The sequence below is a fragment of the Amphiprion ocellaris genome, chromosome 9 (assembly GCF_022539595.1).
Source record: "Amphiprion ocellaris isolate individual 3 ecotype Okinawa chromosome 9, ASM2253959v1, whole genome shotgun sequence".
NCBI classification, from domain to species: Eukaryota; Metazoa; Chordata; class Actinopteri; family Pomacentridae; genus Amphiprion; species Amphiprion ocellaris.
The window spans coordinates 13,054,794-13,067,941 of NC_072774.1; the positions used below are offsets into that span (position 1 = coordinate 13,054,794).

Consider the following 13,148-nt stretch of genomic DNA (forward strand, 5'->3'; position numbering starts at 1 on the left):
AATAAATACCATTAAAAATGATTACAAATGTAAAAGCAGTGAATATAAATAACATTAAAAAGCAAGCAGGCAAAAAAAACGACACTGCATAATATTTTAAAAGAATCCTAGGTGAAAACGGTTAAGTGTGTCTTTGGTTAAGGTATTAAACACTTTGGAAGCATAGTTGAAAAAAAGCTGCATCTCCATTTTTAGTTTGGGTTGCCTTCTGGAAAATCTATATAGAACAAATTACATACTACCATTTTACTTCCATCTGTATTATAATTATGACAGATTTTTTTTTATATATATAATTTGCAAAACAAAAACTCCACTCTCCTTTTATATCACTGTAAACAGAATATATTTCATTTTAAACATGCAATTGGACAAAAGTTTGAGCTCTTGTTAATTGTGTTGGACAACATTACATAAGCTAAAACATTAATCATTCAGTCCAAAAAATACTGACAAAATAATAATAAATTAGAGTTAAGATTTGTTGCAACCTTACATATGAGTCTTTTTTGATCAGCCAAATCGACGATTGAGGTATGCTCATGCTTTTACACAAAAATGACTGGGTCAATGTGAGGGAACTTCTTGTTGGCTTATCTATCCACCCCAGCCTTATCCACAAGAGGTTTTGTGGGACTAATACAAAACTATAACAGGAAATATATGTAGTTCACATGAGGTATTTGAACAAACCGACAAATATTCACATCCATTCATATGTGTAATAAAGCCTCAAAACACATATAGATGACGATGACAAGTGAAAGAATACAAGCAACATGTGGCGTCATCATCCCGATAAAGTGACAGGTCACGTAAATGTTTCTCATAGCTTCATTTATATATGTCCACCACAGTGACTAAGTGAGATGGGGATGTCAAAAGTTAACACAGAAAGAGGAAGTGGTCCTAAACACCAGCCCCAAACCAGCTTCTATACAGTATAAAAACAAGCAAGAGTGCTCATGCTTTTCAAATCTGCAAACAATCAATACAAGGTTGATAATTACCCAACAGCGCTCTCCTCGGGGCAAAGTCTCTCCCTGGTAACTCCTCTGGACCCTCCAGTGTGCCTCAGCTGAGCCCAGGTAGAGATGATGGAAACACTGCAGGTCCTCCGAGGTTCACTGCTGCTGCTGCTGCTGGTTGCAGGTGTTTGCATTGATGGGTACAAACCGGTCATCATCATCCACGGACTGTTTGATGGACCAAAACAGTTCCAAACATTGTCTCAGTACATCAGAAAGGACAACTCTTACAATACTCTGCAGCTGTCAGCATTTAGATGTAATGCAGGTTTATAATGTGGTTAGAAAAACATTACAATGGTCTGAATTTGCCAGTGATTCTAATCTCTCTTCTTGTATTTTACCACTTGCATCAGTTATTAACTTAGAGTCAGTGCTGGAAAGTAACATAGAACATTGACTAAAATACTGTTAATCTGTAACTTTCTACAAAGTAGTTGCATTTTTCTGCAGTATTTGCATTTTATGCTACTTTTACTCTATAAACAACAGTATATTGTTCTTCGATTAATGCATGAGAAATAATAATCCAGTGATATGTAACAATCACAGGGGACTTTTTCTTTTTTTGGCATTAAGTATTTTTACTTTTAATATTTCAAGAACATTGTATAACATGCTTAAATACTTTAGCAACTTTTTCAATGCAGAATTTTTACTTGTACCATAATACTAGCTTAAGTAAGTTTGAATAAAAATTCTAGTTTTAGCAAACATTGTTTGATATTACATACTTTGAAATTCTTAAAAATTATAGGCTTATTTTTTCCCCTCACTATCAGTCTGTTCTCTACTAAAATAGCAGAATGCATTTATGTATTAAAAGGGAGCCGACAGAGCAAGACTGTAGAAGCTGTTTCATCGCAAAACTACAAATGAAATGAGACAAACTTCCCTCAACTAATCACAAAAATTTAAATGAATGTTAAAGTTCAAAAAGAGATGTCGTGATTCACAGATCAAAATCACATAAACAAGACGTAGGTTTACACAACTGGCTGTTTTAAATAAGTTGAACTGGATGCAACTACAAACAACTATGTAAATCCACAAAACTTAACACAAAATGTAATAATTAATGAAGACAACATTTAAAATGTCAATTTGAATGCATCCCTTTCAGATTAAGGGCAGATTTCAAAAAAAGTGAGAATCAAAAAGTGGTTTCAAGGTGAAGATTTCTATTTTTCTGTGAATTTTAACTTCTCAGATTGAGAGATTTTTTTGAAGAATTGTTGCATCTGAGTAAACACTCTGACAACACTCTCTCACACTCAAATCCAAAGTTTTAATTCTTTTCTGTTGTTTTTAAATTCACAGGCGCATCCAGGGACTGAAGTGACCACGATCGACATCTATGACGACAAGGCCAGTGTAGCACCACTGTGGGTGCAGATCGAAGGCTTCAGTGATAAATTAACCTCCATCATGAATAAGTCTCCCAATGGCGTCCATCTTTTGTGCTTCTCACAAGGTCCTCCCCCATCACACCCACTTTCAAAGTCACTCTGATTTACACACCTGAAGAAACATTTAAAGAGAGTATTGCAGAGCAGAGTGAAACTCACTGCTGAGGGGTCAAACATCAGAATTAAACTGTCTTAGCAGAACACAACTGAAGAGCTTTGACTGTAAAATTAAACAATTTACTGAATAAAACTATTATGGCTGTGGAATGACATTAGGAGGGCAGATAGTAAAAAGTATGCGACCATATCAAGTCAAATCTTCTCTATGTTGGGTTGACAGAGGAATACAAAAACAGTGAGGATCACCGCATTAAATCATGTACTACGTATTGGTTTCGTGAGAGCTTTCGCATCTCGTGTCCTGTCTTTTTAAAAGGTGGTGTAATTTGTCGAGCTCTTCTCTCCACTATTCCAAACCACAACGTGCACACATTCATTGCACTGTCATCCCCACTGGCTGGACAATATGGAGGTCAGACAGCTTCATGTTATCTTTAAAACATTTCTAAACAACCTGCAGGAAATTATGACATTTAAAAACTCAGTTAATTCACCAGGTTTCTTGCTGTCTTACTCCACAGAAACAGAATACCTGAGTCAGGAATTTGGTGCTAGTGTTAAGACGGAAGTGCATCCTTTGTGCTACAACAAACTTGGACAGTTATTATCTATTTGCAACTACTGGAAGGGTAAGAACAGAGAAGGGGAGCCTTCACATTGCCGTACAATTCCTACTGAAAAGATGCTAAAACATTTCTTTTCTCCACAGACCCTCACCATATGTCTGACTACCTGCAGCACAACAACTTTCTGCCACTGCTTGATGGTGAAAAACCTCACAAGGACATGGAAGGTAGTGAAATATAGACCATCAGGGCCTTTATGCAATGCATGCAAACTAACGCACTTAAACATATTTTCATTGATTTCACTTTCTCAGCATGGAGGGAAAACTTCCTGCGCATCAAGAAGCTGGTGCTGATTGGAGGACCAGACGATGGCGTCATCACACCGTGGCAGTCCAGGTTTCACTGTCGCCAAATTTTAAGACTATTCTGCTTATTGTCTCTCATCACAGAATGATAAATAAGTCTAATTAATCAGTTATAATAACCTCCTTATCATAAGTTCATTGTACTTGTTTTCTCCTGAATTTATTATAAATTATGTTGTATAAATTGTATAAATTATGTAATAAGTCTATTTTTTAAAAAACACCTAACATTTTACCCAACATCGTTCTGCTCTGGACGTGTATTATTTGTTCCCTGACTGACTCATAAATAATAGAATGAACAAAACAAACAGAGCATTTCTTTCTAAAGAATAAATCTGAACAAATATGGACACTGATTCTAAACTAAAGGTTACTTCTGCAGTAACCAAAGTCAACGTAGAGAGATTATCTCCGACAGTATCTGTAAGAAAACAGATACTATGGGTTAGTTGTGATCCAATGCATTACAACACATATATTTTGTTTCTGTCCTTTAATTATGACTATACATAATAATATGCAGCTATTGTTTTTAAGCCAGAATAACGTGCAGATGAGTTTAGTAGGAGATTTAAAAAAACCCAGGGCTGCTATACACTATAAAGACTAATTACTGTGACAGAAGATACCAACATTCAGCTTGACAGGATGTGTTGATTATGCTTACAGAAACTTTTGAGACTACGTAAATTGATTTGAAATCTTATAAGTGAGAAAAGCTGCACCCGATCTTCTATGGTTATTGTGTTTTATGTCCTGCTACTGTAACTGTACAACCTTTTGTTTCAACTCCTGTTGTGTTTAAAACCACTACCTAGGCATATACTCAGGTGTAAGTAAATTAAGCAGTTACCAGCAGAGTTTTCAAACTGTGTAGTGGGAAGAGTTTCTGGGTAAAAAAGCAGCTTCAAGATTGCTTGATCTGATTGTTTTCTCTTTTGTGCACAGCCACTTTGGATTCTATGACAGCAATGAAAATGTTGTTGAAATGAGAGACCAGGAGGTAAGTATCAAACTAATTGTTCCTGTTTTCTGTAGTTATTGCAACTCTGTCAAACTTTCATTTGTGGTATTTCTACTTCGACTACAAACCCCTCTTCATTTTTTACTTCAGGCCCTCCATCATTTTGATGTTTAAATCTAATTTTCTCCTTTTCTTCTAATGAAAGTTTTACAAGAAGGATAATTTTGGGCTGAAGACGTTGGACGATCATGGCGACGTGTCGGTTTGTGTTCGCACTGGTGTGAAGCACACAGAATGGCACTCTGACTACAAGGTGTTCAGCAGCTGCATTGAGAAGTGGCTCATATGAAAACCAGGTATTGATATGAGGTAGAATCCTACTGAGGATCAATACTGCTTACAGATGCTTTTATGCTTAATGCAAAAGAAGAAAAGAACAATCATTTTAACTGCTGCTTTTATGATGCTCATGATCCCCACCATGACGGTCACTTCACTCATTAGAGTAAAACTTTGCTAATTTTACTGATAGCTCATGCTAGTCGGCAGATGGCCATGATCATAGTACACAAACAAGATTAATTCTACTAACTTTGATGCGCACAGCATCGTCAAGTCAATATTTTAACTTATCACATAACTATTGACTTGCAAAACAAAGCAGGTCTCTTAAAATTAAGTTTTTTTCAGTGTAAATGAATCATTTTAGACATTTGTTTTTGAGTCTGACTGGAAAAAAAAACACAGGAAGAAAAATTTTCCCTGAATCTCTACACTGAGTGATTGTAAAGTTAGAATGACCCACAGACCTACAAGAAACAATAATGGCAAATACAGCAGGTTGAATTAACCAGAATTATCCTTTAACTAACAGGGTGAACAAAGCTAAACATCAGCATTTTAGCCAGGGCTCCAGATTGCAACCAAAACAGTCACACATGCTACCTTTTTTCAAAATTTAAACCTCTGGTGGTTGCATTTATGTGAGTGTATTGGCACCATTAGCCTGAATGATGGCAGCTGCCACATTAGCCATTGTGGTTGAAAACAGTCCTTTCTCGGTCCAACTGAGAAAGTTGGGAGCATCGAAAAGTTAATTTAGAAAGCAACAGCAAGAAATAAGCTCTCACAGTGTTTCTGTATTTACTCTCATTGCCAGAAGGGGGAGACAAAAATTCCACACTGCTGATTTAAATGTATCTATATTATTTATCCCTTTTTGAAATCATGAAACATGTTTAGTTTCCTGTAGCATGTCTAGTTCATTCGAAGCAGATATTAGCTTGAATACAGCCCTGTTTGTTTTTGCTTTCTTCTGAACTAATTAAGTATCTTTCAAAAACAAATGTTCGTAGAAACATCCTCAAATATTAGTGCAGTAGTCTGAGGTGACTGTGAGCCATGCATGAGGGTGATGGTCGATCTGTCGCTGCTCTCTGCTGGACGTTTGAGGTATTGTCTTTGAATTCAAACTTGCACGCTGCCACAGCAAATGCAACATGACGCACACTGTATTTTATGTGTATTAAAGGCTTTTGGCAGAATTTCAGTAAGTTGGTTGAAGTGTGTTTTTTTTTGTCGAAACTACAAGACTCAATGTTTAGTTTTTCTAAAAGGCTCTGGAAGAACCTGAAGATATTGATGTGTCTTTTGTGATGTGTTGTGCCATACTCTGAATTATGATGCCAATAGATTGGTAGCTACAGGAGCAAAAATTTGTTCATATAGGGGAATCATCATTTTAAAAATGCATTTTGTCTTTTCATTGATTATTTTTGTCTTATATTAAAATGAGTTTGATGATCTGTGTGCATTCAAGTAGGGCTGCAACTAATGATTATTTTAATAATCGATTAATCAGTCGATTATTATTTCGATTAATCAATGAATCGGATAAGAAAAACAACACATTTTTAATGTCCACCGCTTCATTCAGAAAGAGAAGATTTGGACTGACAGAGCAAAAAAGATCATTGTAGCGAAGTAGTCGTCTTCAACCATCGACAGAGTGACCATCATGTTGAGGATGCTCTCAGTCAGGACAGATGCTTGCTGTGGTGGACATGATGTCTTTCTCATCGTGACGCCTGTCATTTTTTGCTGTTCATGAAATGAGAAAGACAATTTACAACAACTCAGTAATTATCTTGTTTTATTTGCAGTATTAGGTTAAGGCAAGCAAGTAGTCCAAAGAGCAAAACACAAAGCGCACACACACACACACACATACATAGATACATATATACATATACAAGCACCATAAAAAATGCTTCATTACATAAATTGAGATGTAAGAAGTTATTTTAACCCGTTTGGTCTAAATGCAGTTCATCCTGCCTCACTCCAACACAGACCAGTGCCTTCACTCAGACTTTGTGAGAAAATTAAAACTTGAGGCTTAATATTTAGATTATCACCATTGTGTGCAAATTACGTTTATTTATAAATCATATTCAAACCCTGCTTAAGCTGATTAAAGTGAAATAAAGAGTATCTCTCTCTCTCACACAGACACACGTGTCCTATCACTGTCATTAATCAGCTAACAAACACTAGCATCAGGCGAGCTACCAGACAGACTAACGTTACGTTTCCTCACTGTAAAACAGAACAAACGTAGGATAATGTAGTGACTTACCTACTGATGAGCTCCTTCATCCTCATCGGAGACTCCAACGTGTTTCCGTTTCAGGCGCTCTATCGTCATCGTGGTGCTCCTCTGCCATCTCATATTACTTTTGTAAAGCTTGTATTTTACGCACGTTTTTTGTTTTGTGAAGCGTGAAATGCTCCCACACTTTTGAGGACTTCAAACTTTTTTCTCCATGTCGGTCATGTTTCATTTTTTGAATTTACTTTTCCTTTGAAAATACCGCCTCCGCTCTGCATCCACATCGCTCTGTTCAACTCGCTCTGCAGGTGGAGTTTTTGTTTTTTTAAACTTTATTTCAGTCAGCCAGCATTGACCAAGCTCTGCAGGTGGAGTAGACGGCTCCACGACCATAGACTGTATAAAAAGACTCTTTATATACAGTCTATGGCCATGACACGGCGAGTGACGCATGAATTGCGCGACACAACGAATCGATAGTGAAATTCGTTGCCAACGCTTTTAATAATCGATTTTTATCTATTCGTTGTTGCAGCCCTACATTCAAGTGTGACAAATATGCAAAAATAGAAGATTTATGTACGGGGGAGCAATACTTTTTCCCGGCACTGTAGAAAACTATGACAAGTGAAAGAATACAAGCAACATGTGGCTTCATCATCCCATTAAAGTGACAACTGTCATTAAGATAGAGGTCATATAAATGTTTCTCATAGCTTCATTTACACTTTCTCCCACAGTGACAAAGCGAGACAGAGTATGGGTGGGTTGTCTAAACTTAACAGAGAAAACGGATGTGGTCCTAAACACCAGCCCCAAACCAGCCGCTACAGTATAAAGAGGAAGCAAGAGTGCTCATGTTTTTCATATCTGCTTACATATAGTAGAAGGAGGTTGATAATTACCCAGCAGTGCTCTCCTTGAGACAGTCTCTCCCTGGTAACTCCTCTGGACCCTCCAGTGTGCCTCAGCTGAGCCCAGGTAGAGATGATGGAAACACTGCAGGTCCTCCGAGGTTCACTGCTGCTGCTGCTGCTGGTTGCAGGTGTTTGCATTGATGGGTACAAACCGGTCATCATCGTCCACGGACTGTTTGATGGACCAAAACAGTTCCAAACATTGTCTCAGTACATCAGAAAGGTACAACTCTTACAATACTCTGCAGCTGTCAGCATTTAGATGTAATGCGGGTTTATGGATGCAGTGCTGGAAAGTAACATAGAACATTTACTAAAACAGTGTTAATCTGTAACTTTCTACAAAGTAGTTAAATTTTTCTGCAGTATTTGCATTTTATGCTACTTTTACTCTATAATCAACAGTAATATTGTTCTTACATTAATGAATGAGTAACGATAATCTAGCGATATACAAATATTTCAGGGGACTTTTTCTTTCTTTCTTTTTACATGAAGTATTTTTACTTTTAATATTTCAAGAACATTCTATAACATGCTGAAATACTTCAGGATTTTTTCAATCCAGGATTTTTACTTGTAACATAGTACTGGCGTAAGTAAGTTTGAATTAAAATTCTAGTTTTAACAAACATTGTTTGATATTACATGCTTTGAAATTCTTAAAAATTGCAGGCTTATTTTTTCTCAATATCAGTCTGTCCTCTACTAATATAGCAGAATGTATTGCTCTATTAAAAGGGAGCCGACAGAGCAAGACTGTAGAAACTGTTTGATTGCAAAACTACTAATGAAGTCAGACAAACTTCCCTCAACTAATCACAAAGATTTAAATTGTTACTAAAATTCAGAAAGAGAGGTCGTGATTCACAGATTAAATTCGCATAAACAAGATGCAGGTTCAACAACTGTTTTAAACAAGTTGAATTAGAAGGAAATGCAAACAACGTAAATCCACAGCACTTAACACAATATGCAATAATTAATGAAGACATTTAAAATGTAAATATGAATGCATCTCTTTTACTTATATTTTTCAGTTGTTATATTTCACATTTCAAGTCGGCATGAAATCAACGTTTTTTGGACTAACATGGCAGACTAAAGGCAGTCAGAGAATCAAAAAGCGGTTTGAAGGTGATTTCTGTTCCCCTGAGATTTTCAATTCCTCAGGTTCAGGGTTCTTTTTGGAGAAGTGTTGGATCTGAGTAAACACTTTGACAACATTTAGATTTACTCAGTGATTGCTGTGCATCTCAAACTCAGATCCAAAGTTGTATTTCTTTTCTGCTGTTTTAAAATTCCCAGGCGCACCCAGGCACTGAAGTGACCACGATCGACATCTATGACGACAAGGCCAGTGTAGCACCACTGTGGGTGCAGGTGGAAGACTTCAGAAAGGAATTAGCCTCCATCATGCAGAAGGCTGATGATGGTGTCCATGTTTTGTGCTTCTCACAAGGTCCTCCCCTATTACACCCATTTCCAAAATCCCTGTTACACATCTGAAGAAACATTTAAAGAGAGTATTGAACATTTTTCTGGTAATAATTTGAGATGAGAAGCATCTGAGGGGTCAAACATCAGAATTAAATTGTCTTGGCAGAACACCACTGAAGAGCGTTTACTCTAAAATTTCATCCTTTATTTAATATAACAGGTATGTGTCCTGTCTTTTTAAAAGGTGGTGTAATTTGTCGAGCTCTTCTCTCCACTATTCCAAACCACAACGTGCACACATTCATTGCACTGTCATCCCCACTGGCTGGACAATATGGAGGTCAGACAGCTTCATGTTATCTTTAAAGCATTTCTAAACAACCTGCAGAAAATTATGATGTTTAAAAACTCAGTTAATTCACCAGATTTCTCGCTGTCCTGCTCCACAGCAACAGAATACCTGAAGCGGTTATTTCCTAACTATTTAAAGAAGACAGTGTATCGTGCTTGCTACAACCCAGTTGGACAGTTAATATCTATTTGTGACTACTGGAAGGGTAAGAACAGAGATGAGGAGCCTTCATATTGCCTTATATTTCCTACTGAAAAGATGCCAAAACATATATATATGTTTTCTCCACAGACCCTCACCATATACCTCTCTACTTGAAGCACAACAATTTCCTGCCACTGCTTGATGGTGAAAAACCTCACAAGGACATGGAAGGTCGTGAAAACAGAGACTATCAGGGCCTTTACACAATGCATACAAACTAGTGCGCTTAAACATAATTTCATTGATTTCACTTTCTCAGCATGGAGGAAAAACTTCCTGCGCATCAAGAAGCTGGTGCTGATTGGAGGACCAGACGATGGCATCATCACACCGTGGCAGTCCAGGTTTCACTGTCGCCAAATTTTAAGACTATTCTGCTTATTGTCTCTCATCTCAGAATGATAAATAAGTCTAAATGATAGAATGAATAAAACAAGCAGCGCATTTAAAATAGAATAGAACAGAATAGAACAGAATATGCTTTATTGTCATTATACAGTGTACAATGAGATTGGAGAGCTTCTTCTTTTCAGTGCAAACAAAACGATGCAATATAAAAGTCTTAGAAACTTAATAATAGTGCAAACAGTCTCTATTTACAAATACACAGTAAAAATAACAGAGTGAATACTGAGGTAGTATAGAGCAGCAGCAGCAGAGACAGTGATGTATATTGCACATTTTACATCATATTGTTGGCTGGGTTGTTACATGTGAGAGTTCAGGGTGATGATGGCTCTCGGAAAGAAGCTGTTTTTTAGTCTGTTTGTCCTCGCTAAAATGCATTGGTAACGCCTTCCAAAGGGCAACAGATCAAAAAGCATTTCTTTCTAAAGAATAACTCTGAAAAAATATGAGCACTGATTCACAACCAAGAGTTACTTCTGCAGTAACCAGAGTCCACGCAGAGAGATTAGCTCAACTGGTCTCACACATAAAAAGAGAGAAGTGAACAATTGAATGCACCAGAAAAGCAGCAGAGAGTCAAACAGAATGCATACATGATTCTAATAGATAAGTAGCAGAAAAAAAGTGAATAAATAAGATCCAGTAAAAACTGAGTTAAAATAAGTATGTCAGATTATCCTTTGGAGGATCTGAAACCCTAAAATTGAGACAAGCTGCACCCCTGATCCTCAGTGGTTATTGTGTTTTATGTCCTGCTACAGAAACTGTAAAACACTTTGGTTCAACTCCTGTTTTGTTTAAATAAATTTGACTTGACTTCACAATAAAACCATTAACTAGTCAGATACTCAGGTGTAAGTAAATGAAGTATTTAAAAGCAGAACTTTCAAACTGTGTGAAGTGGGAAGAGTTTCTGGGTAAAAAAAAGCATCTTCAAGATTTAAAACCTGTTTGCTTGATCTGATTGTTTCCTCTTTTGTGCACAGCCTCTTTGGATTCTATGACAGCAATGAAAATGTCGTCGAAATGAGGAACCAGGAGGTAAGTATCAAACTAATTGTTCCTGTTTTCTAGTCTGTTGCTATTACAACTCTGTCAAACTTTCATTTGTGATATCTCTACTTCGACTGCAAACCCATCTTCATTTTTTACTTTATGCCCTCCATCATTTTGATGTTTAAATCTAATTTTCTCCTTTTCTTCTAATGAAAGTTTTACAAGAAAGATAATTTTGGGCTGAAGACGTTGGACGATCGTGGCGACGTGTCGGTTTGTGTTTGTGCTGGTGTGAAGCACACAAACTGGCACTCCAACCACACAGTGTTCAGCAGCTGCATTGAGAAGTGGCTCACATGAAAACCAGGTGTTGATCTGAGGTAGAATCCTACTGAGGATCAATGCTGCTTACAGACGCTGTTATGCTTGTTCATGCAAAAGAAGAAAAGAACAATCATTTTAACTGCTGCTTTTGTGATGCTCATGATCCCCACCATGAAGTTCACTTCAGTCATTTGAGTAAAATTTTGCTATTTTTACTGATAATTAATGCTAGTCGGCAGACGGCCATGACCATAGTACAGAAACAGCATAAGTTCTACTAACTTTGATGCCTGTAGCATCATCAAGTCAGTATTTTAACTTATCGCGGAACGGATGATTTGCAAAACAACGCAGGTTTCTTAAAACTTAGATTTTTAGTGCAAATGAATCATTTTAGACATTTGTTTTCGAATGCGACTGAAAAAAACACAGAGAAAGAAAAACTTTCCCTGAATTTCTACAGTTCTCGCAATGTTTCTGTATTTACTCTCACAGCCAGAAGGGGGAGAGAAGTTACACACTGCAGGTTTAAATTGTTCAAGTTTATCTCTTTTTGAAATAATGACCCAGATTTAGTTTCCAGTAGCATGTCTATTTCATTAGAAGCAGATTTTAGATTGAGTGAAGCCCTGTTTGTTTTTATTTTTTTAAACTAAAGTGTTTATCAAAAGCAAATGTTCATACAAAAATCCTCAAATATTAGTGCAGTAGTTTGAGGTGACTGTGAGCCATGCATGAGGACGATGGTCGATCCATCACTGCTCTCTGCTGGACATTTGAAGTATTTTCTGTGAATTCAAACTGATGCACACAAATGCATCATGTACCAAATGCAAGATGCTGCAGAGTGTATTTTGTGTGTATTAAAGGCTTTTGACAGAATTTCAGTCTGTTTGTTGAAATGTGATTTTTTTTGCTAAAATTATACAATTTAGGTGATTATTTCTCACATGCCTATTTAAAAAGTTTTCCATAAGATGCCATGAGATGCCACACTCAGAATTATGTTAACTGTAATACTGTGAAATCTGGGTTGGCCCACAACAGAAATCATACTGCAATATAGTCCAGCATGTAATTCCTTTGTAAAACTTGGTATTTTTGCACTTCGTGTTAATGTTTAAAGCACCTTTACATATCTTACAGTCCTGTGCAGTGCTACAAAGTACAATCACAAACTGAAGTTCAAGTAAAAACAACATTTTAAACAATATTAACTTATTTTTATGACTGAATCAGACTTGGCTTAATTTGCTGTTTAGATCTGTTAGTTTAAGAGGTTTTTGCAGTTTGTCCTGCTGCTAACTGCAGCATGAACACGTTGACCCTTTGCCCTTTACACATGATTAGATTAATGCAACACAGTGGGTGTGATCAATCAACTACACCAACTGATTTCCTCAATCCACCGATTCATGAGTGCTATATTACTGATTCT

At 36.8% G+C, this 13,148-nt stretch overlaps 2 protein-coding genes across 2 annotated transcripts; both read left to right on the forward strand.

Annotated features, from left to right (window-relative positions):
* Window positions 1-1,094: 1,094 nt before the first annotated feature.
* Window positions 1,095-6,031, forward strand: LOC111579082 (lysosomal thioesterase PPT2-A-like). Its single transcript, XM_055013657.1, has 8 exons — window positions 1,095-1,273; window positions 2,315-2,502; window positions 2,874-2,969; window positions 3,079-3,186; window positions 3,267-3,350; window positions 3,438-3,522; window positions 4,443-4,497; window positions 4,664-6,031. Exons 1-8 carry the CDS (start codon window positions 1,095-1,097, stop codon window positions 4,805-4,807), a joined length of 939 nt encoding a protein of 312 aa, XP_054869632.1. The 3' UTR covers window positions 4,808-6,031.
* Window positions 6,032-7,930: 1,899 nt separating this feature from the next.
* On the forward strand, window positions 7,931-12,597 carry LOC111579083 (lysosomal thioesterase PPT2-like). Its single transcript, XM_023286199.3, has 8 exons — window positions 7,931-8,209; window positions 9,295-9,448; window positions 9,671-9,766; window positions 9,876-9,983; window positions 10,070-10,153; window positions 10,242-10,326; window positions 11,377-11,431; window positions 11,603-12,597. The coding sequence occupies exons 1-8, from the start codon at window positions 8,057-8,059 to the stop codon at window positions 11,744-11,746; spliced, it is 879 nt and encodes a 292-aa protein (XP_023141967.2). The 5' UTR covers window positions 7,931-8,056; the 3' UTR covers window positions 11,747-12,597.
* The last annotated feature ends 551 nt before the right edge of the window (window positions 12,598-13,148 follow it).

Bases quoted from the DNA above. Each gene is read 5' to 3' on its own strand.
- LOC111579082 (XM_055013657.1), top strand. From the start codon at position 1,095: ATGATGGAAACACTGCAGGTCCTCCGAGGTTCACTGCTGCTGCTGCTG. The intron at 2,503-2,873 runs GTCCTCCCCCAT...TCTTTTTAAAAG, and splicing joins TCTTTTGTGCTTCTCACAAG to GTGGTGTAATTTGTCGAGCT. The intron at 3,523-4,442 runs GTTTCACTGTCG...TTTTGTGCACAG, and splicing joins ATCACACCGTGGCAGTCCAG to CCACTTTGGATTCTATGACA.
- LOC111579083 (XM_023286199.3), top strand. From the start codon at position 8,057: ATGATGGAAACACTGCAGGTCCTCCGAGGTTCACTGCTGCTGCTGCTG. The intron at 9,984-10,069 runs GTAAGAACAGAG...TTTTCTCCACAG, and splicing joins TATTTGTGACTACTGGAAGG to ACCCTCACCATATACCTCTC. The intron at 10,327-11,376 runs GTTTCACTGTCG...TTTTGTGCACAG, and splicing joins ATCACACCGTGGCAGTCCAG to CCTCTTTGGATTCTATGACA.